The 27,027-nt window shown below is 46.7% G+C and overlaps 2 protein-coding genes across 3 annotated transcripts in view; one reads left to right on the forward strand and one right to left on the reverse strand.

Annotated features, from left to right (window-relative positions):
• Positions 1-27,027, forward strand: part of LOC147008372 (uncharacterized) — a 218,111-nt gene that overhangs the window by 58,693 nt on the left and 132,391 nt on the right. For both annotated transcript variants that reach the window (XM_085864715.1, XM_085864720.1), the window contains one exon: positions 164-286. In XM_085864715.1, the coding sequence (XP_085720841.1) occupies positions 164-286 (123 nt within the window). The remainder of the gene's footprint in view (positions 1-163; positions 287-27,027) is intronic.
• The window catches only part of LOC147008375 (low-density lipoprotein receptor-related protein 8-like), a 16,066-nt gene continuing 2,012 nt past the window's right edge, over positions 12,974-27,027 (reverse strand). The window contains exons 2-7 of the mRNA XM_085865093.1: positions 23,228-23,350; positions 22,889-23,011; positions 22,050-22,124; positions 15,327-15,443; positions 14,053-14,175; positions 12,974-13,116 (exon numbers count right to left, since the gene is read on the reverse strand). Of these exons, the coding sequence (XP_085721219.1) occupies positions 12,974-13,116; positions 14,053-14,175; positions 15,327-15,443; positions 22,050-22,124; positions 22,889-23,011; positions 23,228-23,350 (704 nt within the window). The remainder of the gene's footprint in view (positions 13,117-14,052; positions 14,176-15,326; positions 15,444-22,049; positions 22,125-22,888; positions 23,012-23,227; positions 23,351-27,027) is intronic.

Genomic DNA, 27,027 nt, shown 5'->3' on the forward strand with positions numbered 1-27,027 from the left:
CACCCTGACCACACATACATCTATTAATTGCATACTATTGCAATGTATGCTTGTTGTAGATTTAATGGTCGATTGGTGGGTTTGAGACACGACATTCCTGAGTTCAAATCCTGCTTTGCTGTTCAATTAATTTGCTGTTTTCTTTTTGTTGTGGATTATGCAGCTTCTCAATCCTGTCTGCCTCATGAATTTGTTTGTGGTGGAGGTAAATGCTTACCTTCAAATTGGGTTTGTGATGGAAAGGTGGACTGCACTGACCGATCTGATGAAGCTCCACAAACCTGTGGTGAGTTCAAATACTTTTTTATATTCTAATATGGAGTTTAATTATCCCATATTTTTCGTTAAGCACATTGTTACGAATTTCACCGGTTCGACACCACACACGACAGTGCGAATTACTTATTTTATGTCGATAATTAATAATTAAATATGATCTCGATATACTCGATATACTATATATAGAATTATATACTATATATATAATTATCTGCGCACACAGAAGTACCGAGAATTTATACCTCGACAGAACTCGTACGGAAACGAGCCGCTTAGCGCGCTCGTTCCGTGTGCGATGCCGAGCGGTTTTAATCGCCAAGTTCTGTTGGACCAAATGACCACTTTTATTGGCTTTAACAGCCTGCTAATTTCCCGAACGTGCCGTGGAAGTCAATGGGAGGAAATGGACGCAACGAGCAGTTTTACATTCACACAACGGGACATTTATTAAACAAGCAAGCAATCAATGGGGGAAGAGGACATGACACGAGCAAAGCCTTCAGCCGATGACGATTCACTTATGTACAGGCATGCACTTAAATCATTTCTACTTATAAAGACAAGGCGCCACAATACACTTTCATTCAAAACCCAGAAAAGAAACGGGCCCGTGAGCCTTTATTCCAACTCGGAGCCTGGATGACCGAAGGCTCACAAGAGGCCGGGTAGGTTACCTGGCCGCCCCTTGTGACGGCTCGAAGGTCTTCGTGTTGTTGACCCCTGGTGTCTCTGCTTGGCCCTTGTGTCGCTTCGCGGCAGTCGCTGAGCGGTTGGGCGGCTTGAGCAGCTGGGCGAGCAGCTTGAGTGGCTGCTTGGTTCCTATCGTTGGTCCGGCTCTCGTCGCGCCCTTTTGTCGGACCCGGCCGGCGACGCTTTCAGAGGAGTGCGGGCCCTTGGCTCTTTTAGAGTTGATGCTCTTTAATGACCCGTCCACTACCTCAGCGACGCTGATCGACCGCCGTCAGGGTCGTTTTCCCAGACCACCAAGCTCCGCCGCTGCGGCTGGCTCTCCTTGCCCGGACTCCGAGGACTCGCTGGACTCCACCGCAGCTGGCACTTTGGCTTCTCCTCCCGACTGGCACTGACTTCCGAAGTCCCGACTGACACTGCTCGCCCGGCGACGACTTCTCTTCACAGCTCTGACTACTGCTCTCTCCGGGCGAGCTCCGCCCTTTATAGGTGGGGGCGACCTGCCCCTTGAACTCTCACCCGAGGCCGGGCCCCGCCCACTCTTCACCTCCGACCTCTCAGCCCTTGAAAGCCTCGCTGGAAACCCCATGTCCGACGTCACGAGTTGGTTTCGGGGAAGCCGTTCTGTGATCCATATATGCAAATCGGCTCGCGTTGTTTGTTGGCGTTTGTGGGAGATGATGGTTCTGATGTTTGTTCGCGTTGTAGGAGATGATGGTTGGCGCGGAGATGGTCTTGTTCGTCGAGAAGATGGCGGTTGGTGTTGTTTGTTCGCGTTTAAAGGAGATGATGGTTGCGATGTTTGGTCGCGTTGTCGGAGATGATGGTTGGCGCGGAGATGGCGTTGATCGTCAAGGAGATGGCGGTGTTGCGATGTTTGAAAATAAAAGATAGAAAAGATTAATGACTACCTCAAAGATACACAGCCCAGCTCACGAACAATTCCCTTTACACATCGGTGGGGGATAGATTCAATGCTGAGCTTACCTTTACACATCCTTACCTGAAACACATACTTCTCGAAATAACTGATCTTCGGGGAACCTGAATGATGTTCTGTGAATTTCCACAACCGCGTAATCAATTCCACAACCGCATACATCTATTTTCTTTGGTACCGCTTCATCGATTGATGTGAAACTTCACAAATGTGATCTCGTCGTGATGGGGAACTCATGTTTTAAATTTCAACTTGATCGGACGCATGGTCTGGCAGCCAGAATTATTTAATTTTTAGATCTGGGTTCTTGTTCCTTTTTAAAAAAAACTAGTACGTGCCCGTAAAAAAATAAAAAATAATAAAAAAATTAATAAATAAATATTCAAACTGCGAGCAACAAACAACAACCACCAGGCCGTTTCTTCGCTCTCGTGTGCCCGCACGTGCGTGGCCCGGAAGTTCGCATATTATTCGCAGTTACAATTATTCGCAATTTAGTTTTTATACCCAATTATTCAATAAGCGCCAACATATTTTACCTTTTCGCAATGTCGTGGCAAGGAAAAACAAAAAGAGAAGAGAAGAGAGAGAAAAAATTTTTACTTCCTGGTTCGGAGCATACCAGCACTCTGATGTTACTGAAAGTTATGCACCATCTAATATGAAAACGATCATAACTTGGGCCATTGTGTTTATCTCTAAATGCGCATAAGAAATCGAGAAATTATGAGAATACACGAAGTCATCACTCTCCGGAAGCCCGTACGTTGTAACCCGTAATGGGGATCGCGGCTGAGCTTCCCTTCCCCATTGGCCACGCCCACGCAACAACGTGTCTTGGAGTTGGTTTGGTAAATAAAAGGCCATAACTTGGGAAGCACTTGTCCGATTAATATCAAACCTTGAAAAGGCACATCCTCAGGTCCCCAGCAATATATCTGGCAAGTTTCAATTAGATCGGAGAAGTGGTTGTCGAGAAACAGCGGTCACAGACACACACACACACACACACACACACACACACACACACACACACACACACACACACACACACACAGACAGACACACACACAGAGATTGCTGGAATTATAGACAGATAAGGCTCACTTGGCTGTGCTTGGATGGGTTGAGGGTCGAGGAGCAGCATCTGAAATGTGAATCCTCTCCAGGTTCCTCCTGATGACTTCGTCTTTGTTTTTTGCTTCAATATTTTTGATGTGGAACAACGAGCCATTTCTCTACAGGAGGAAATACTGTTGTGGGGCTGAGTTTCGGCGGCGAGCACGACGGCAAGATGGCGCAGTAGAGTCGGCTCCACCGAACACCCGGAATTTATAGGTCGTCACCCCGGATAACTCCGGAGCCGACGGGTCCCTATCGGACCGAAGATCGCCAATCGGTCGACCGCGTGGGATAGGGTCGATTGCCAATTTCAATTTACCTCAATACCCATGTCGTCCAAACTACCGGGGAAATTCACTGTCGGCAGAGCTCGAGCGGAACGAGTCGTTAGCGTTCTCGAACCGTTCGTAACCTGAGCGGATGGTTACCGAGGTCCCTCGGTCCAAATGCACAATTTGCTGCTTCCCAATTTCCCAACACACACCGTGCGAAACCAATGGAAGAAACACAGAAACGAGCTGAAACATTTAACAGGGGATTTATTTATAATGGGGGGAAGGGAACACACAAGAGCAGAGTTAAACCGACTAAGAAATGCAGTCAATGTCCAAGCAAACACAGGCACTTAACAGTTTCTACTTGCAGACGCGGCCCAAGGACACACACACGCACACACAAATACCCCAAAAGAAGATGGACCTCGAGGTCTTTATTGAAGGTTCCCAGCTCGAGGGAAGATGAGCTAGAAACCAGAGCTATCTTTGTTCCTTCCTACCTCATGCAGCCCTTGACGATCCGGCTCGGCGGGACTTGAACCCGCAGCTCGATGCCTTTGCAAGTACCGGGTATGTAGGGGAGCGTCGGGCTACAGCACACTCCTTCGGCAAGCGATGAGACCAGAGCCAGCGACGAGACGAGACCAGAAGCCAGCGACGAGACAAGACCAGAAGCCAGCGACCAGAGGATACCAGAAGCCAGCGACGAGACGAGACCAGAAGCCAGCGACGAGACAAGACCAGAAGCCAGCGACGAGACGAGACCAGAAGCCAGCGACCAGAAGCCGAGACGCAAGAGACAGAAGCCAGCGACCAGACGAGACCAGAAGCCAGCGACGAGACGAGACCAGAAGCCAGCGACGAGACAAGACCAGAAGCCAGCGACCAGAGGATACCAGAAGCCAGCGACGAGACGAAATCAGAAGCCAGCGACCAGACGAGACCAGAAGCCAGCGACGAGACGAGACCAGAAGCCAGCGACGAGATGAGACCAGAAGCCAGCGACCAGACGAGACCAGAAGCCAGCGACGAGAAGACACCAAAAACCAGCGACGAGACGAGACAAAAAAAACAGATGACCACGCCGTCCCGTCTATTTCTTCCCTCTTTTTGTCGGCGGCGGGGGGGGGGGACTTGTCTCACTTCTCCTCACCCCTCATTAGCCGGTGAGAAATCGATCGTCTCTCCATGATTGGTCGGGGGGTGTGTTGGGGCGTCTCGATTCCCCGCCCCCCAAAGAGGCTCTGTTTCTCTTGGAGCTCGCTCTGCGCCCATTGGCCGACTGACGGCAAACTTGCTCGCATCTCCCTGATTGGTCGAGAGCCGCTGCAAGGTCCCTCCTTGAACTCCGCCCACCGCGGGCGCTATGGCGTCGGGTTGAGGAAGCGAGGTGAAGGCATGTTGTTGTTGTTATCAGTGTAAAAATCCTATCTATAAAATAACTTCGTGGCGCATGCACACTTAATTCCTATTAAACATAGGGGAAAGGAGCTATCTATCCACATTTACTTATTGAAATAACTGAGCTATGGGGACCTGAATGTTGAGTGCTCATGGGTTCCAGATTCGTAACAATACGTCAACAAATCAATTAGTGGGCACGAAATGGGTTGCCAGTTTGTAAAGAGTAACGCAGGGTGCCAGACTGGATATAAAACACACAAGATGTCCATTGGAATGTTCTAACTTGCTATTTCTGTTGAGGTTCAAAGTGTCATCTCATAAATAAAAGTTGTCGTCTGTCTGTATGTTCACCTTTTTTTGCAAAGACCGCTGGCTTGGCAACCACCACATTTTGCACATAGACCAAGTCTGATCCAGGGATTGTCCTCAGGGTATTTTCATTCACCACCTCAACCTTTACACACACTTAAGAACCCAAAGACCTCTTGAGACCCTGAACACCCTTTAAGACCATCAAGAGCCTGAAGACCCTTAAATATCCTAAAATCCTTTGAGACCACAAAAACCAATAACACCTTGAAGATCCTTAGACCCATAAGACCATTACGACTCGGTCCATGCGTGAAGCCATCTGTGAAGCCATCGGTGAAGCCATGTGACAATACGTGTATGAATTACATCAGTTGCACCCTGACCACACATACATCTATTAATTGCATACTATTGCAATGTATGCCTGTTGTTGATTTAATGGTTAGATTGGTGGGTTTGGGACACGAGAGTCCTGAGTTCAAATCCTGCTTTGCTGTTCAATTAATACTAGCTGGGGTAGACTCTGCCTCCCATCCTTCTGAGGTCAGCAACCTGAGTACCATTTTGTTGGATGATTGAGCTGTTCAAGTATCCTGTGTTGGAGTGGTGATCCGTCCAGGACAGGAGACTACTTTGGCAGCACTGATGCTCCCTGCAGAGTATGAATCCAATGGATTGGATTGGATTCTGATGACTAATGAAGGACTGTACCGATTTGGTCTTCCATTTGGATTGATTTATTTTAATGTCATCTATCTATAATTCCAGCAATCTCTGTGTGTGTGTGTGTGTGTGTGTGTGTGTGTGTGTGTGTGTGTGTGTGTGTGTGTGTGTGTGTGTGTGTGTGTGTGTGTGTGTGCGCGTGTGTGTGTGTGTGTGTGTGTCTGTGACCGCCATTTCTCGACAACCACTGGTCCGATCTAATTGAAACTTGCCAGACATAGAGCTGGGGACCTGAGGATGTGCCTTTCCAAGGTTTGATATTAATCGGACGAGTGCTTCCCAAGTTATCGCCATTTATTTACCAACCAATGACAGGAACCGTTGCTGTGGCCATTTTTTATCAACCAATGACAGGAAGTGTTGCTTCGTAGCCGTGGTCGATGGGGAAGAGAAACTCAGCCACGTTCGCCATTACGGGTTTTTTCTCTTCACTTCTCTTCTCTTCTCTTTGTGTTTTTCCTTGCGAAAAGGCAAAATACGTTGGCGCAAATTGAATAATTGGCCATTAAAACTCATGATTTATCAAAACGTTGGCAGATCCAGCAGCCTCCGTATTCTTGCCCTGGACGAGGAAACAAAGAAGAAGCGCCGTTTCCTCAGCGATGTTGTTTATGAAGAGGTGCAAACGAGATAAAGGTGTGTACAATGCACATGGAGACGATTTTTATTATTATTTATTGATTGAAGAAAAATTGTACCAAAAATAATTTATCAAAAAAAGTGCACAACTTTTTTTGTTTCCAATTGTCAAAACGCTGTGGTCTTTGGAAGTGTTAAGGAATTCAGCTCCACTCAGCATGCTTGCCAACGAAATACATCTCAATTTGGTGGTAAAAACGATTCACAGCGACGGGTTTCCTTACTCATTGCTCTGCAGTCTGCATTCAACCCCTTCATTTGTCATCTCATTGACCTCATTGCATCGATCTATAATTCCAGCAATCTGTGTGTGTGTGTGTGTGTGTCTGTGTGTGTGTGTGTGTGTGTGTGTGTGCAGGCAGCGTAGGTAAAAAAGGCAGTAGTAAATCAGGTGTCTCGTGTTCTGTGTGTTCCAGATCGCTAGCTCTGTCCGATCTATATTGAGTCTCATGCTATATACAGAGGCAGTGCCTGATACAATTGATCAGTGATTCGTTATGTAGCCATTTATTTACCACCACGATCAGATAATTGCAGCGTATTAATGCGCGCCATTTGTTACGAATACAAAAGGGATATACGTCAGTGGATATGGTTGTGAACAGGATATTTATTGATTATTATTACGTAGGCCGTTCCTGTGTTTTCGCCGTGCCCATGATGTGCGATCGGCGCGTATGTCATGCAAAATGGCAACAACTTTCAAACAAGGTGCCACACAGGTGCCATTCCGTTCTCGCTAGTCCTCGTAAACGACGACTGGATTGGGGCATTGTGTCTATCTATAAACGCGGATATAGAAATCGAGAAATATTTTAAATATCTGTACGGTCATGCACTATCCAAAAGTAGTGGCATGCCCGCGACGGAATGTTCACATCATTCCACCGAATTATCGCTTGCATTGAAGTAACAACTGCTGTGATACTTGAGCACACAGAGGTAAATTAAAATCAAGTTTACCTCCCTGTCTTTGTCAGGTTGCCATGATATTCGCTGCCATTACTTACCATTGGCGACTCCTACCCCACGGTAACTACAAGGCACCAGATCGATCCTCTCATCGTAACCAGCACGGCACGTGACGTCATCGTCGTCCGGCTGTGCAACCGGCCTGACGCGGCCACGCCCACGCGAGCAACGTTGTCCTGTGATTGGTATCTAAATGGCGCATTAGCCACGCCTACGCAGCACGTGGTCCTGTCATTGGTTGGTAAATAAATGGCCATAACTTGGGAATCACTTGTCCGATTAATATCAAATCTTGAAAAGGCACATACTTCAGGTCCCCAGCAATATAGCTGGCAAGTTTCAATTAGATCGGACCAGTGGTTGCCCGGAAACAGCGGTCACAGACACACAGAAACACAGACACACAGACGCACACACACACACACACACACACACAGACACACACACACACACACACACACACACACACACACACACACACACACACACACACACACACACACACACAGACACACACACACACACACACACAGATTGCTGGAATTATAGATCGATGCAATGAGGTCAATGAGATGACAAATGAAGGGGTTGAATGCAGACTGAAGAGCAATGAGTAAGGAAACCCGTCGCTGTGAATCGTTTTTACCACCAAATTGAGATGTATTTCGTTGGCAAGCATGCTGAGTGGAGCTGAATTCCTTAACACTTCCAAAGACCACAGCGTTTTGACAATTGGAAACAAAAAAAAGTTGTGCACTTTTTTTGATAAATTATTTTTGGTACAATTTTTCTTCAATCAATAAATAATAATAAAAATCGTCTCCATGTGCATTGTACACACCTTTATCTCGTTTGCACCTCTTCATAAACAACATCGCTGAGGAAACGGCGCTTCTTCTTTGTTTCCTCGTCCAGGGCAAGAATACGGAGGCTGCTGGATCTGCCAACGTTTTGATAAATCATGAGTTTTAATGGCCAATTATTCAATTTGCGCCAACGTATTTTGCCTTTTCAAGCAAGGAAAACACAAAGAGAAGAGAAGAGAAGTGAAGAGAAAAAACCCGTGAATGGCGAACGTGGCTGAGTTTCTCTTCCCCATCGACCACGGCTACGGGCAACGCCTCCTGTCATTGGTTGATAAAATGGCCAGCAGCAACGGTTCCTGTCATTGGTTGGTAAATAAATGGCGATAACTTGGGAAGCACTCGTCCGATTAATATCAAACCTTGGAAAGGCACATCCTCAGGTCCCCAGCTCTATGTCTGGCAAGTTTCAATTAGATCGGACCAGTGGTTGTCGAGAAATGGCGGTCACAGACAGACACACACACACACACGCGCGCACACACACACACACACACACACACACACACACACACACACACACACACACACACACACACACACACACACACACACACAGATTGCTGGAATTATAGATAGATGACATTAAAATAAATCAATCCAAATGGAAGACCAAATCGGTACAGTCCTTCATTAGTCATCAGAATCCAATCCAATCCATTGGATTCATACTCTGCAGGGAGCATCAGTGCTGCCAAAGTAGTCTCCTGTCCTGGACGGATCACCACTCCAACACAGGATACTTGAACAGCTCAATCATCCAACAAAATGGTACTCAGGTTGCTGACCTCAGAAGGATGGGAGGCAGAGTCTACCCCAGCTAGTATTAATTGAACAGCAAAGCAGGATTTGAACTCAGGACTCTCGTGTCCCAAACCCACCAATCTAACCATTAAATCAACAACAGGCATGCATTGCAATAGTATGCAATTAATAGATGTATGTGTGGTCAGGGTGCAACTGATGTAATTCATACACGTATTGTCACATGGCTTCACCGATGGCTTCACAGATGGCTTCACGCATGGACCGAGTCGTAATGGTCTTATGGGTCTAAGGATCTTCAAGGTGTTATTGGTTTTTGTGGTCTCAAAGGATTTTAGGATATTTAAGGGTCTTCAGGCTCTTGATGGTCTTAAAGGGTGTTCAGGGTCTCAAGAGGTCTTTGGGTTCTTAAGTGTGTGTAAAGGTTGAGGTGGTGAATGAAAATACCCTGAGGACAATCCCTGGATCAGACTTGGTCTATGTGCAAAATGTGGTGGTTGCCAGCCCAGCGGTCTTTGCAAAAAAAGGTGAACATACAGACAGACGACAACTTTTATTTATGAGATGACACTTTGAACCTCAACAGAAATAGCAAGTTAGAACATTCCAATGGACATCTTGTGTGTTTTATATCCAGTCTGGCACCCTGCCTTGCTCTTTACAAACTGGCAACCCATTTCGTGCCCACTAATTGATTTGTTGACGTATTGTTACGAAACTGGAACCCATGAGCACTCAACATTCAGGTCCCCATAGCTCAGTTATTTCAATAAGTAAATGTGGATAGATAGCTCCTTTCCCCTATGTTTAATAGGAATTAAGTGTGCATGCGCCACGAAGTTATTTTATAGATAGGATTTTTACACTGATAACAACAACAACATGCCTTCACCTCGCTTCCTCAACCCGACGCCATAGCGCCCGCGGTGGGCGGAGTTCAAGGAGGGACCTTGCAGCGGCTCTCGACCAATCATGGAGAGACGATCGATTTCTCACCGGCTAATGAGGGGTGAGGAGAAGTGAGACAAGTCCCCCCCCCCGCCGCCGACAAAAAGAGGGAAGAAATAGACGGGACGGCGTGGTCATCTGTTTTTTTGTCTCGTCTCGTCGCTGGTTTTTGGTGTCTTCTCGTCGCTGGCTTCTGGTCTCGTCTGGTCGCTGGCTTCTGGTCTCATCTCGTTGCTGGCTTCTGGTCTCGTCTCGTCGCTGGCTTCTGGTCTCGTCTGGTCGCTGGCTTCTGGTCTCGTCTCGTCGCTGGCTTCTGGTCTCGTCTCGTCGCTGGCTTCTGGTCTCATCGCTGGCTTCTCGTCTCGTCTCGTCGCTGGCTTCTGATTTCGTCTCGTCGCTGGCTTCTGGTATCCTCTGGTCGCTGGCTTCTGGTCTTGTCTCGTCGCTGGCTTCTGGTCTCGTCTCGTCGCTGGCTCTGGTCTCATCGCTTGCCGAAGGAGTGTGCTGTAGCCCGACGCTCCCCTACATACCCGGTACTTGCAAAGGCATCGAGCTGCGGGTTCAAGTCCCGCCGAGCCGGATCGTCAAGGGCTGCACGAGGTAGGAAGGAACAAAGATAGCTCTGGTTTCTAGCTCATCTTCCCTCGAGCTGGGAACCTTCAATAAAGACCTCGAGGTCCATCTTCTTTTGGGGTATTTGTGTGTGCGTGTGTGTGTCCTTGGGCCGCGTCTGCAAGTAGAAACTGTTAAGTGCCTGTGTTTGCTTGTACATTGACTGCATTTCTTAGTCGGTTTAACTCTGCTCTTGTGTGCTCCCTTCCCCCCATTATAAATAAATCCCCTGTTAAATGTTTCAGCTCGTTTCTGTGTTTCTTCCATTGGTTTAGCACGGTGTGTGTTGGGAAATTGGGAAGCGGCAAATTTTGCATTTGGACCGAGGGACCTCGGTAACCATCCGCTCGGGTTACGAACGGTTCGAGAACGCTAACGACTCGTTCCGCTCGAGCTCCGCCGACAGTGAATTTCCCCGGTAGTTTGGACGACATGGGTATTGAGGTAAATTGAAATTGGCAATCGACCCTATCCCACGCGGTCGACCGATTGGCGATCTTCGGTCCGATAGGGACCCGTCGGCTCCGGAGTTATCCGGGGTGACGACCTATAAATTCCGGGTGTTCGGTGGAGCCGACTCTACTGCTCCATCTTGCCGTCGTGCTCGCCGCCGAAACTCAGCCCCACAACAGTATTTCCTCCTGTAGAGAAATGGCTCGTTGTTCCACATCAAAAACATTGAAGCAAAAAGCAAAGACGAAGTCATCAGGAGGAACCTGGAGAGGATTCACATTTCAGATGCTGCTCCTCGACCCTCAACCCATCCAAGCACAGCCAAGTGAGCCTTATCTGTCTATAATTCCAGCAATCTCTGTGTGTGTGTGTCTGTGTGTGTGTGTGTGTGTGTGTGTGTGTGTGTGTGTGTGTGTGTGTGTGTGTCTGTGACCGCTGTTTCTCGACAACCACTGGTCCGATCTAATTGAAACTTGCCAGATATATTGCTGGGGACCTGAGGATGTGCCTTTTCAAAGTTTGATATTAATCGGACAAGTGCTTCCCAAGTTATGGCCTTTTATTTACCAAACCAACTACAAGACAAGTTGTCGCGTGGGCGTGGCCAATGGGGAAGGGAAGCTCAGCCGCGATCCCCATTACGGGTTACAACGTACGGGCTTCCGGAGAGTGATGACTTCGTGTATTCTCATAATTTCTCGATTTCTTATGCGCATTTAGAGATAAACACAATGGCCCAAGTTATGATCGTTTTCATATTAGACGGTGCATAACTTTCGGTAACATCAGAGTGCTGGTATGCTCCGAACCAGGAAGTAAAAAATTTTTCTCTCTCTTCTCTTCTCTTTTTGTTTTTCCTTGCCACGACATTGCGAAAAGGTAAAATATGTTGGCGCTTATTGAATAATTGGGTATAAAAACTAAATTGCGAATAATTGTAACTGCGAATAATATGCGAACTTCCGGGCCACGCACGTGCGGGCACACGAGAGCGAAGAAACGGCCTGGTGGTTGTTGTTTGTTGCTCGCGGTTTGAATATTTATTTATTATTTTTTTTTTTTTTTTTTTTTATTTTTTTTTATTTTTTTACGGGCACGTACTAGTTTTTTTTAAAAAGGAACAAGAACCCATATCAAAAAATTAAATAATTCTGGCTGCCAGACCATGCGTCCGATCAAGTTGAAATTTAAAACATGAGTTCCCCATCACGACGAGATCACATTTGTGAAGTTTCACATCAATCGATGAAGCGGTACCAAAGAAAATAGATGTATGCGGTTGTGGAATTGATTACGCGGTTGTGGAAATTCACAGAACATCATTCAGGTTCCCCGAAGATCAGTTATTTCGAGAAGTATGTGTTTCAGGTAAGGATGTGTAAAGGTAAGCTCAGCATTGAATCTATCCCCCACCGATGTGTAAAGGGAATTGTTCGTGAGCTGGGCTGTGTATCTTTGAGGTAGTCATTAATCTTTTCTATCTTTTATTTTCAAACATCGCAACACCGCCATCTCCTTGACGATCAACGCCATCTCCGCGCCAACCATCATCTCCGACAACGCGACCAAACATCGCAACCATCATCTCCTTTAAACGCGAACAAACAACACCAACCGCCATCTTCTCGACGAACAAGACCATCTCCGTGCCAACCATCATCTCCTACAACGCGAACAAACATCAGAACCATCATCTCCCACAAACGCCAACAAACAACGCGAGCCGATTTGCATATATGGATCACAGAACGGCTTCCCCGAAACCAACTCGTGACGTCGGACATGGGGTTTCCAGCGAGGCTTTCAAGGGCTGAGAGGTCGGAGGTGAAGAGTGGGCGGGGCCCGGCCTCGGGTGAGAGTTCAAGGGGCAGGTCGCCCCCACCTATAAAGGGCGGAGCTCGCCCGGAGAGAGCAGTAGTCAGAGCTGTGAAGAGAAGTCGTCGCCGGGCGAGCAGTGTCAGTCGGGACTTCGGAAGTCAGTGCCAGTCGGGAGGAGAAGCCAAAGTGCCAGCTGCGGTGGAGTCCAGCGAGTCCTCGGAGTCCGGGCAAGGAGAGCCAGCCGCAGCGGCGGAGCTTGGTGGTCTGGGAAAACGACCCTGACGGCGGTCGATCAGCGTCGCTGAGGTAGTGGACGGGTCATTAAAGAGCATCAACTCTAAAAGAGCCAAGGGCCCGCACTCCTCTGAAAGCGTCGCCGGCCGGGTCCGACAAAAGGGCGCGACGAGAGCCGGACCAACGATAGGAACCAAGCAGCCACTCAAGCTGCTCGCCCAGCTGCTCAAGCCGCCCAACCGCTCAAGCGACTGCCGCGAAGCGACACAAGGGCCAAGCAGAGACACCAGGGGTCAACAACACGAAGACCTTCGAGCCGTCACAAGGGGCGGCCAGGTAACCTACCCGGCCTCTTGTGAGCCTTCGGTCATCCAGGCTCCGAGTTGGAATAAAGGCTCACGGGCCCGTTTCTTTTCTGGGTTTTGAATGAAAGTGTATTGTGGCGCCTTGTCTTTATAAGTAGAAATGATTTAAGTGCATGCCTGTACATAAGTGAATCGTCATCGGCTGAAGGCTTTGCTCGTGTCATGTCCTCTTCCCCCATTGATTGCTTGCTTGTTTAATAAATGTCCCGTTGTGTGAATGTAAAACTGCTCGGTGCGTCCATTTCCTCCCATTGACTTCCACGGCACGTTCGGGAAATTAGCAGGCTGTTAAAGCCAATAAAAGTGGTCATTTGGTCCAACAGAACTTGGCGATTAAAACCGCTCGGCATCGCACACGGAACGAGCGCGCTAACCCGCTCGTTTCCGTACGAGTTCCGTCGAGGTATAAATTCTCGGTACTTCTGTGTGCGCAGATAATTATATATATAGTATATAATTCTATATATAGTATATCGAGTATATCGAGATCATATTTAATTATTAATTATCGACATAAAATAAGTAATTCGCACTGTCGTGTGTGGTGTCGAACCGGTGAAATTCGTAACAATGTGCTTAACGAAAAATATGGGATAATTAAACTCCATATTAGAATATAAAAAAGTATTTGAACTCACCACAGGTTTGTGGAGCTTCATCAGATCGGTCAGTGCAGTCCACCTTTCCATCACAAACCCAATTTGAAGGTAAGCATTTACCTCCACCACAAACAAATTCATGAGGCAGACAGGATTGAGAAGCTGCATAATCCACAACAAAAAGAAAACAGCAAATTAATTGAACAGCAAAGCAGGATTTGAACTCAGGAATGTCGTGTCTCAAACCCACCAATCGACCATTAAATCTACAACAAGCATACATTGCAATAGTATGCAATTAATAGATGTATGTGTGGTCAGGGTGCAACTGATGTAATTCATACACATATCGTCACATGGCTTCAAGCATGGAGCGAGTCGTAATGGTCTTATGGGTCTCAGGATCTTCAAGGTCTTATGGGTTTTTGTGGTCTCAAAGGGTTTGGGGGTATTTAAGGGTCTTCAGGCTCTTAATGGTCTTTAAGGGTGTTTGGGATCTCAAGAGGTCTGAGGGATCTTTGGGTTCTTAAGGGTGTGTAAAGGTTGAGCTGGTGAATGAAAATACCTTGAGGACAATCCCTGGATCAGACTTGGTCTGTGTGTTAAATGTGGTGGTTGCGTGCCCAGCGGTCTTTGCAAAAAACGTGAACATACAGACAGACGACAAATTTTATTGATGAGATGACATTTTGAATCTCAACAGAAATAGCAAGTCAAAACATTCCAATGGCCATCTTGTGTGTTTTATATCCAGTCTGGCACCCTGCCTTGCTCTTTACAAACTGGTAGCCCATTTCATGCCCACTACTTGATTTGTTGACGTATTTCCTCCTGTGGAGAAATGGCGAGCTGTTCCATATCAAAAACATTGAAGCAAAAAGCGAAGATGAAGTCATCAGGAGGAACCTGGATAGGATTCACATTTCAGATTCCACTCCTCCTTCCCTCAACCCAACCAAACACAGCCAAGTGAGCCTTGTTAAAAAAAGAAAAGAAAAAGAACCCAGATCAAAAAAATTGAATGATTCTGGCTGCCAGACCATGCATCTGATCAAGTTGAAATTTATAACATGTGTTTCCCATCACGACGAGATCACATTTTGAAGTTTCACATCAATTGATTAAGCGGTTCCAAAGAAAACATTATTTAATTTTTTCCTTCAACCTAATATGGCTGTCAAACCATGTGACCTATGACGTCACATGTGTAAAGTTTCGCCTCGATCTGTTCAGCCACTTCACGAGGATAACAATCAAAACTGGGTTTCATCCAAACCACAAAACAAAGTTTCCTTCAGTGAAGGTCCACTCACGGCAATCTTCTTCATCACTTCCATCACCACAGTCAGATAGGCCGTCACAACGCCAGGATGCAGTCACACAGTCCCCACTTTGGCATTTGAAGTGGGTCTTCTCATCACAAGAAAAATCTACACAAAGGTCAAAGTTCATGTTTGAGCATCCTCTGCAGATTAAAATTAAAATAAGGAAACAGGATAAGTGCTATAACTTATTGGAGTTAGTTCGTCGAAGAAGGTCGAAAACCCGGTTCGATTCCCACAACTTTGAAAATTTAGCCTTTGTGAACTTTAAAGGTCAAAGGTCAAGGATTATGACCTTTGGTGCAAAACTTCCTCTGGAACATTCCAGGAACAATATAACGTCATATAGGCTATATGGCATTTCGCACTCCTCGGATTATCCGAACTTTGATGAAATCAGCGTAAAAACAAACTTGAAGGGGGCACCACAGGCAAGGTGTTCGAGATAGAGCAAAATGGTTTCAAGACTTGAGGTGGGGAATGACGTGAAGATTATGCATAAAAATATTGTCATCCTTGCTCTCAAAGTTTGGGCGGTCGTATGATTTTTATGTCAAAATTCGCAATTTTGTAAGTTTGTGACCTTGACCTTGGGACGAAAATGAAAAATCGAGCTCCGTGGGGCTATGCAGGTGCCATTGGGCTAACCAAATACTGAAACCCCTGCCAGATTCGACAAACCCCCTCGGAGAAGATGGATTTTTATGTCAAAATTCGCAATTTTCTAAGTTTGTGACCTTGTGACCTTGACCTTGGGACGAAAATGAAAAATCGAGCTCTGTGGGGCTATGCAGGTGCCATTGGGCTAACCAAATACCGAAACCCCTGCCAGATTCGACAAACCCGTCGGAGAAGATGGATTTTTATGTCAAAATTCGTAAATTTCGAAGTTCGTCACGTTGTGACCTTGACTTTGGGACAAAAATGAAAAATCGAGCTCCGTGGTGCGATGCAGGTGCCATTGGTGTCAGATTCGACAAACCCCCTCGGAGAAGATGCATATTGAAATCGGCTACCCCCCAAAAACACGTTTTTTGGGCGTGGCTCCGCCCATAATGGGCGCACCACACCCATTCCCAGGAAAACACAACTAGATCATGATATAAACCTCCCACCAAAATTTTATCAGGATCGGATCAAAACCCACGGAGCTATGCTCGGGACAGACAGACAGACAGACAGACAGACAGACAAGCCGGTAGGCGGACATGGGGAGTCGCCTACCCAATAGAACCTGACGCGATGGGCCCGTTCGATGGCGAATGACCTGAGGATTAAGCAAGAGAAAATTCATGATTCTAGCTTCAAGGGTTAATGCTGCAGATTGTTTTTTTCGTTAAAATACCCCCACATTTAGAGGTTTTTCGGCCGTTGCTAGGCAACGGAGGGGTCCATAGCAACGGTTCTTTCTCACGCATAACTAGGACATACCATGAACCTACCATACCAGTTTCATGTATATCTAACTCATAGTCTCTGAAATATAATGAACTTCGTTTTTTAATTGTTTTCGACCAGGGTTCATTCAAAGTCTATTTTCTCCGAGAGTTTTCATAGGATCCGGCTGGAAATTTTTGACAATATGGCTGAATGTACTGCCAAGAGTCGCTCGTGGCCCGATTTTTTGATTTTCGAAAAAATACATTTTTTATGATTTTTCAAAAGTTTTAGAGTCCCATTGCTCGGCAACGGTAGTGTCCATAGCAACGGTTCTCATTTGCACACAACTAGGTCATGGTATGAACCTACCAACCAAGTTTCATCGAAATCGCCATTGTATTAACTGAAATCGCCATTTTAAATACTGATAAGGGTAGAACAAATCTCAAAAAAAAAAAACATTTTTGAATTTTTTTTTTTCGACTGGATCGACGACCCAACAGACAAACATGTCGACGGAAATTCTGATAATAAGGGAAGAAAAAAATCTCCAAAATTTTTTTTTGAGATTTTTTTTTTCGACGAGATCGACTACCCAACAGACAGACAGACAGACACCAATAACGAATATAGTGGTCACTTATTTTTTCGTGAAAATATTTTTTCGTGAACCAATAACCCAGCCACATTGTTCGGTAAAACATCCCTTGGGCTGGAAGGAGACAATCAGAATCCACAGCACCACTCAAGGGAACAAAGGTGAAGATGCTCGATAAAAACCCGAAACCTGAGATTCAACAAGAAAGAAAAAAACCCGAAAACAACACCGTGGGACAAGACCAATCGAGCTGAAGCAAACGATACTGTAACTACACTGCTCCTGATTGGTCAAGGGACACCACGTGTGTTGTGTGGGCGGTGTTATGCGTGAGGATTCCAGCAAACAGGACTGGACCAATCATGTTCGTGATGTACTTCATGCTGCATCGCCAATCCTCGGAGGCACGTGATACCATTGGACCAATCATGTTCGGTGATGCACCTCGTGCTGCATTCTGACAAGCTCTGGATCAGAACGATCTTTGATTGGTCAAAGTAGTGGAGAGGTGGTGATAACCTCTGACAGATGGTCATGACCAAGGAGGAAAGGCGATGCATCGTTTTGATTGGTTGAGACGTGGAGGAACGGAAGGAAGCCTTCTCCTCGAATCCTAACCCGAACCCTAACAGCTTCTCCAGCTGTCTGCATGGACGTCTCACCCCCCTCCCCCCCATTACACGTTCCTCCAACCTCCTGACTGTCCATGGAAAGTGTGCACAGGCACCGGTAATCAGCTCATGAAATAACCTCAACCAATGAATGCACAGCATCTTTCAATGTTTTCTCTTTCATGCAATGTTACTCTTGAAGCTTTGACAAGCAGGTAGAACAGAGGCCTAAAGTAACAATCAGTTGGGAAAGGTGGGTAACACCAGTGGGAGATTACAAAAATTGTCTAAAGAACATGACAACCAACCAATCAAACTAATTAAAAATGGCAATTACCTGTGGAGATGGGACGAAGTCGATTCACATCAACAAATGTTACAGGTTCGATAACGGGTGGAAGCTCTAATAAATAAATAAATAATAACAAGCCGGTAGGCGACATAGCTGCTCGTTCTCGATGGAAAGCTGGCCGACGCGACTTGCCGATATTCATGTCCATGCTATCAATCAATTTAGCACAATAAATATGATTATCACAGCCCTCTTAGTTTGCGCCCAGAAACCCGCCTTGTGAAATTTCAGGCATGTTTCCAAAGAAACTCAAACAATTGGCAGCCCTGGTAATTCCATTTATCCATTCGCTAAAGATTTTATTTTTTTATATGATGCTGTAAGACATTCTCCTTGGGCACAAAAAAAAACAGGTCCTTCGGAGGTCCAGTTTCGGAGGTTTTTAATTTTTTTGTACAGTCTACAATAAGTGTACGATGTACGATAAAGTATTTTAGCTGTTGCTAAACAACGGAGGTGTGCATAGCAACCATTCATTTTTGTGTACATACGAGCCACATTGTGCACATTTCACCCAAGTTTCATCAAAATCAGACTCTTTCTCTTAAGGCCCTGTCACACCTTGACGATTTAGCCAACGTATGCCTGACGTATGCAAAATTGGGCGAAAACGCCCGCACACGTCGAATACGTTTTGGGTAAGTTTGTATACGTTAAGAGCACGCTGAAAAAACACTGCCAGACGTCGTAGTACGTTGGTTTTCATCGTTGTACTTTGCGGTTGTCCTCAAATTTTAGCATGCTTGAAATTTTACAACGTATGCCAGCGTATGACTCACACGTTCCGCTACGCTGGCCATAAGTTGTAGGCACGTTATGCGATCGTTGACACACGTCAACACACGTTACTTGTAAGATACTCATAAGTCGAAACACGTCGAGGGAATGATTAGCGTTCCCGAAACTTATTTATAACCTATGTGTAACGTACCTCCAACGCATATTGAGGTCTTCCGGACGACCACAGAACTTACTGAACGTATTTCTAATTTACAGCTGCCGTATAATGGCGTAATGGCAGCATTAAAAAAAACAACAACAACAATAACTTTCGATATTTCGGCACGTGCCGTTAGGTCACGTCCGATTGCCTCTTCAGTTTGCTCATGTCTTATTCTTAGTTCCTCCTATGTGAATATTTTCTGTTTGAGGATATTGTCACGTCGACGTCGAAACTTAAAAGCAAATGTCCGAATATATTTTAAAATTCGTGATAGACTAAAAAAATAATAATTATAAAAAAACAACAACAACAACAACAACAACAACAACAACAACAACAACAACAACTACAAATATTTCATCACGTGCCTTCACGGAGCCAAGGAGAAAAAAAGAAAATGTGCCTTGACAGAGAAAATAAGTTTCGGGTATGCGAAACATCACCTCGACGTGTTTCGACTTATGAGTAACTTACAAGGAACTTGTGTCGACGTATGTCAACGATCGCATATCGTGCCTACAACTTATTCCCAGCGTAGCGGAACGTGTGAGCCATACGGCGAGTACGTCGTAAAATTTTCAGCATGCTTGAAATTTCACGACGTACTAAACATACCACGAAATATGACAGCGTACTTCATCGTTTTTCAGCGTGCTCTGAACGTATACAAAACTTACCCAAACCGTATTCGACGTGTGCCAGCGTTTTAGACACATTTTTCATAGGTCGGCATACGCTGGCTAAATCGTCAACGTGTGACTGCGATGTTGACACTTCCAATTCTCAGGCGGTTATGATTTAAATCGGCGTGCGGCAGGTTTTTAACAGGCTACGCCACGAGTTCGTCGGAGATACGCGCAGCGCGCTATGCCAAAGTTAAACTATCGTTAGGCAGAGGTTGTGAACGCCGACAACAAGCTTCGCATTCGTTGGTATAAGTTATCTACTGTATAAGACAACGAAACGTTCTGTGCCCGTTACTAATAGGTTATGCATACGACCAACACGTTATGATTACGACCAAAACTTAAAAAAAACCATCAAAATTTCAGCGTACGCCAACGTTTTACATACATTTTTATACGTTGCCATTTCTGGCTAAATCGTCAAGGTGTGACAGCGCCTTTAGAGATATTCGCAATTAACCGTTTCTGAAATGTTCGACATGTACTCGCCCAAAACCTATCTCCTCCTACAAATATTTTTTGTTGGGGCTGCAAATTGGCATGAAGGGAGCTAGACAGATTTCGCACAGAACTCTAAGCTTCGATTTTTTTTTTTGATTTTTTGACCGCTCTAAAGGGCCGTTGCTGGGGCCCGGGGTCCCATATTCGAAAGCACACAATTCCCAGAAATATTGGTCCTACCTACCAAATTTCATTGGAATCGGTTGAGTGGTTTAGCCCTGAGGCTTGACCAAAGTTTCGCGGATAGACAGACAGATGGAAATGTCCAGAATAAGGGTGCTCTTAGAGCAGCCAATATTAGAATGCAAACTCGAAACATGATGAAAACCAAAGTCATCAAACGTCCAGTCATTGAGTGAGAACGACATGGTGTGGAGAAGCAAATCAAACCTCAATACAACCCATGAACATCCTGTTCTCCCAACTCAAACCGACAAACCTGTGTGGGGATTTGGGAGGATGGTGATACGTGGTGGCTTGGGTGTTACAGGTATGACTTTCCGCACAGGTGCAAGTGTTGGCTCACCTGTGGTGCCAGGTGCAAGAGTCGTCTCACCTGTGGAGCCTGGTGACATGTTCAATAATTATTGGATCAAATAGTAAAGGGACAAGCCGGTAGGCGACGAGGGATTCGCGAGGATCGAAGCGCTGGAGACGATGCTTTTAATTCTGACCGATCCACCGACGAAGATTCATTGCCAAGACGTATTGGTTCACATACAATTGTTCCTCTGCCTGGCAAGATTTTTCCTATTGCGTATTTTGCCAACTGGCACTCCTCATAAAAAATGGCGGTAAATAGACACCCTATTTTTGAAGGACTACCATTTGAAAAATAATCGGTTTGCTGGTTTGTGCTGTGGAGCCTCGCGTGGCAGACACACACACACACACACACACACACACACACACACACACACACACGGAAAACCCGATAAACTTCTCTCAATGCTCTTGTTTGACCACACCTCCTGAGCCACACAATTTTTTATAAGCCACGCCCACTTTCCATAGGCCACGCCCACTTTCCGACGCCACTCCCACTTTTCATCAACCACGTCCACTTTCCCTAAGCTGCGCCCACTTTCCTAAGCCCCTCATAAAAATGACGGTAAACAGACACCCGATTTTTGAAGGACTACCATTTGAAAAATAAAACCTCAATCAAAAATCGGCTCGAGTAAAATTTTCTAAATATCTCGAAGTGTTTAATTCCGAAGTCTCGTTTCTCTACATTCAAAACTGAAGGACAGGTATTGAAAATACTGTACGCGGTTTTTCGGCCGCTGCACAGCAACGGGTTGTTGCACGGCAACGAAATTCAAACGCGCACATTCCCAGACCATATGGCACCTGTTGGCAAAGTTTCATCGAAATCGGTTCGCTGGTTCGTGCTGTGGAGCCTCGCTTTGCAGACAGACATACACACACACATTCACACACACACACACACACACACACACACACACACACACACACACACACACACACACACACACACACACACACACACACACACACACACGGAAAACCCGACAATAAGGGACATCCAGCATATATAGCGAATCCAATTAAAAGCTCCTGTTAGACGTTTCACAAACCTCAATTCGAGCTTTTAAACCGAGGAAAAGTAAACATGATACCTTTCATTGTCGGTGTCATGCCGGGAGTTTTCCTGGGAATGTCAGTAGGTGGTGCAGGTGCAAGCTCTCCTTCACCTGTCGATGCACATGTTGGAATAAATATGAGATCATGACAATGAACTAAACACAATTCATGGTCTCCATTATGGGGGAAAGCTCGGAAGGGGTGGAGGAGAGCGAGGCCACACCACACGTCACGATACACTCCGGGAGTCTCATAAAACGGAGGAGAGGGAGGTAGAGGGGAGGGGAAGGGGATGTTCTGGACATGCGTTTGATCGGGGGACTTGAGCAAAAGCGGGGGTGGGGGGGTGGGGGTGTTAATGGTCCCTCAATGCCGGCAATAGTACAGGATTGAGTGAAATTGGGAACATTAAAACATCATGTTCAAACGGGTTGCACGAAACATTAACAACGCCAGGACACCGTCCTGGGAGGGGAAGGGAAGGCAGTGTAAGAGCAAGTGAAGGAACTGTGAGGGGAGGGGGAGGGAAGGCAGTGTAAGAGCAAGTGAAGGAACTGTGAGGGGAGGGTGAGGGAAGGCAGTGTGAGGGGAGCAATGGCAGCACAGCAGGGTATTCCCATGATGATAAAACACATCCAAACAGCAACGTTTTCTTTGTAACCACCGTGTTCACTATTAAACCATGAGACAGCATTTAAATATTAAATCCCAAACCCATACCATCGACCTGGCAAAGGACTCCCAGCATGCACAGCTCACCCACCCCCCCCCACTCCCACACACGTTCCTCCAACCTCCTCACAGTCCATGGTAAACGTGCACCGGTAATCAGCTTACGAAATAACCTCAACCAATGAATGCACAGCATCTTTACCACAATCAATCTCATCGGCTCCGTTGTTGCAATCTTTCTCCCCATCACACAGCCAAGTCTTTGATATGCAATGACTTGTCAACCGACCACGACATGCAAACTCCGTAGGAGGGCAGCTCCTGTCTGAAACAAAAGCATTGTAAGGCATCGCCATCACAACGATTGAAGCAAGACCACAGGTCTGTTTTGTTTTTGTGATGAGGGTAAAACATCAAAAAACCAGGCCGATAAGCTCAAAGGTCGTCATCACATCCACAAAGATATCATGTTAATATGCTTAACGAAAAATATGGGACAATTAAACTCCATATTAGAATATAAAACAGTACTTGAACTCACCACAGGTTTCTGGAGCTTCATCAGATCGGTCAGTGCAGTCCACCTCTCCATCACAAACCCATTTTGAAGGTAAGCATCTACCTCCACCACAAACAAAATCATGAGGCAGACAGGATTGAGAAGCTGAATAATCCACAACAAAAAGAAAACAAGAAAAAGATCAATCAGAGATTACACACCCTCACCAGGAATTGTGTGGTGTGGTGTTTGTGAACTGGTGTGTTACGTAGTTAAGAAGAGATGTAATCATAACTACCATTTTATAACTGCTGGCAGTGATGACCGGGTACCAAGCCGGCCAGGTACCAAGCTTGGTACCAAGCCAGGTACCAAGCCGTGCCGCTTTAATGGGACACCTGACACTCACCCATGACATTATTTTTTTATTATTATTCAATTTAATTTTGGTTGAGATTGAAATAAATAAATCCAAATGGAAGACCAAACCGGTACAGTCCTTCATCACAGTAATCAGAATCCAATCCAATCCATTGGAATTGTTGTGGTTAACGAAATTCGCAAACCACCATTCAGGTCCCGTAGGTGAGATATCTCTGTAAGTATATGTGTAGTTAGGCCCAAACCCGTTGTTTAGAGGGAATAAATATCATTCATTCGGGCTGCGACACTTTTAGATAGCCGTTTTTCTTTTACTATCTTTATTTTGGACCAGCCGCCATTACTACCACCACAACCACCACCAACCACGTCTCAACAGCCATCACACAACAACCACCAACCGCAACGCCGCTTCACAACAACAGCCACGACCCTTGCCGTCACATCTCGCTCTCGCGACCATCGCATCACCGCCATTCCCGTGCCGCTTGTGGGCACCGATCCTGAACTCGTACAGGGCGCGCACCGAGCAGCGGGTGCAAAAACACCAGCCTTTCCGAGAAATCGGATCAAGAATCATTCACGCCCACTTTTCCTCTGTCCAATGGGGAGCCAGCCAGAGGTGAAGGGTCGAAGGTGAAGGAGCAAAGCCCCGGGGGCTATAAAGGGCCGCGTTCGCTCGCCGAAAAGGCAGTTGTTGAGGGAGTTTCTGAATCGGGAGAGGAAAAGAGTTTCTGAATCGCAGTTGGACGGAGTTGAGAAGAGTGGAGAGTGGGAGAGTTGGAGAGTTGTGGCGGCGGCGAAGGCAGTCGAGAGGGCGCTCGTGTCAGAGTCGGGGAGCTGCGGAGAGGGGAGGCCGGTAACGCGACCGAGGTCGCGGTGGAGACGCTCGTCGCGGGACCCAAGCCAGCGAGATATCCTCATTCCCCCGAGCATCAACAACCCCCTCCTGTTCCCCCCCGCTGAGATAGTGTGAGAAGGGGGCCCCGTTCCCACCCCATTCCAGGCAGTGCCAGCGAGGCCCGCGGAGTCGGGGCGCCACCGCCATTTTGCGGCTCATCACCAGACGGGTAGGCTCGACGCGGTCTCGGCCCCAGGCCCGTCTGCCCCGTTGTAGTGGAGGGTGGTCCCTTTTTCTTTTGCTTTGAGTATATGTGTTGTCGGCGCCGTCTGTGAAGTAAAACTGTATAAGTGTTGCCGTGTGCTCGGTAGTCAGTAGTAGATCTGCATTGTGTTTCTCTTTTACATTTGCTTTTTGTGCATTATTGTGGTGTTTCTTCTTTTGTTACATTTGCTTTTGGTGCATATTTGTTGAAATTGTATATGTGTGCTTTCCGTTTGCCGCGGAATAAATGTGCTTTATGTTGAACTGTTTTTCCCGTTTCGCTTCGTCTTTTCCTTTATTGAATCTCCATCTTACTTCACGTAAAGGGTTGGTAGGGGCTAAATACGCCTGATAATTAATCGGAACCGTCGAGGCCGACGATAACACCGCTCGGTTATCCCGATAGTACGGAACGGGTCGCTTAAAGTGGCCCGTATCCGAAGTCGACCTGCGGCGAGGTGCGATCGCCCGGTCTACCCTCCGTGTGGGTACTTAGGTAGGTCGAATTTGGCGAACAACCCTATCCCACGCGGGGGGCCGATTGGCACGATCGTGGTGAGGCCGAAAGGCCCACCCGTGACTAGTTCCCGGCGTTAGTCCGAGAGGGTCACGACGGGATTGTCCGTCCGGTGGGCGACGTGCCGCGATTCGAGTTACGTGGCCGCTCGCACGCCGGCGGGCGCGAATCCGCAACAGAATCATACTCTGCAGAGAGCATCAGTGCTGCCAAAGCAGTCTCCTGTCCTGGACGGGTCACCACTTCAACACAGGATACTTGAACAACTCAATCATCCCAACAAACTGGGACTCAGATTGCTGACCTCAGAAGGATGGCAGGCTGAGTCAACCCCAGCTGGTATTAATTGAACAGCCAAGCAGGATTTGAACTTCGGACTCGAGGGTCCCAAACCCACCAATCTAACCATTAAGCCAACAACAAGCACACATTGCAATAGTATGCAATTAATAGATGTAGGTGTGGTCACGGTGCACCTGATGTAATTAATACACATATCGTCACATGGCTTCACAGACGGCTTCATGCGTGGACCGAGTCGTTATGGTCTTATGGGTCTCAGGATCTTCAAGGTCTTATGGGTTTTTGTGGTCTCAAAGGGTTTTGGGGTATTTCAGGGTCTTCAGGCTCTGAATGGTCTTAAAGGGTCTTTGCGGTCTTAAGAGGTCTTAGGGATCTTTAGGTTCTTTAGTGTCTTTAAAGGTTGAGGTGGTCTTAAGAGGTCTTAGGGATCTTTGGGTTCTTAAGGGTCTTTAAAGGTTGAGGTGGTGAATGAAAATACCCTGAGGACAATCCCTGGAGCAGACTTGGTCTGTGTGTTAAATGTGGTGGTTGTTAGCCCAGCGGTCTTTGCAAAATAATGTGAACATACAGACAGACAACAAATTTTATTTATGAGATGACACTTTGAACCGCAACAGAAATAGCAAGTTAGAACATTCCAATGGCCATCTTGTGTGTTTTATATCCAGTCTGGCACCCTGCCTTGCTCTTTCCAAACTGGCAACCCATTTCGTGCCCACTACTTGATTTGTTGACGTATTGTTGTGGGCCGGGGGTCGGTGGCGAGGAACGGCCGCCAGGTAGAGCAGTGGAACCGTCTCCCACCGAACACCCGGAATTTAGGTCGTGACTCTCGGACAACTCCGAAGGTCACGGGTCACTTAAGGACCGTGATTGCCAATTCTCTAATGGCGTGGGGTCGGGTTAATAACCAAATTTCAATATACCTTAGTACCCACGTCGTCAAATTACCGGGGAAGTAACACCCTCAACGGACTCTGTCGAACCGGGTCGCTCTAACGACCTCAGTCCGGTGTAACCGAGCGGAATTACCAAAGTCCGTCGGTCCAAACGACAACTTACAGCCCAATCGGCTTACTGGTTCTTACGCAAGAACCGTGCTGGGTCAATAATAGGAAGCACAACAACGAGCTGGTACATTGAACAATTGGGGTTTATATATAATGGGGCAGTGGAGCACAAAGAGCAGAGTGAAAACCGAATATGAGAAATGCTAAATACAAGCAAACACTGAGCAATTTCTACTTTAGGATGGGGCACACGGACACACACGGACACACACAAACACACACACACACAAACACACACACACAGAAGAAATGGACTCCGTTGGGTCTTTATTCGGTCCTCCAGCCGAGGAGGATTGTTCAGCTGGGGGAACAGAGCCTGGCCGGGTACCTTTCCGCCTCGTGCAGTCACACTGGACTCCAACCCACCACGGTGGGACTCGAACCCACGTCCCAGAATCCACCGAGCCTACGATCCTGGCTGCTCGACCACCACCACCATGAGGAGCCCAAGAGCAATCGCGACGAT

Source organism: Eptatretus burgeri, chromosome 19 (genome assembly GCF_056783735.1).
Source record: "Eptatretus burgeri isolate ZD-2024b chromosome 19, Ebu_testis_v1, whole genome shotgun sequence".
Classification (NCBI taxonomy): domain Eukaryota; kingdom Metazoa; phylum Chordata; class Myxini; order Myxiniformes; family Myxinidae; genus Eptatretus; species Eptatretus burgeri.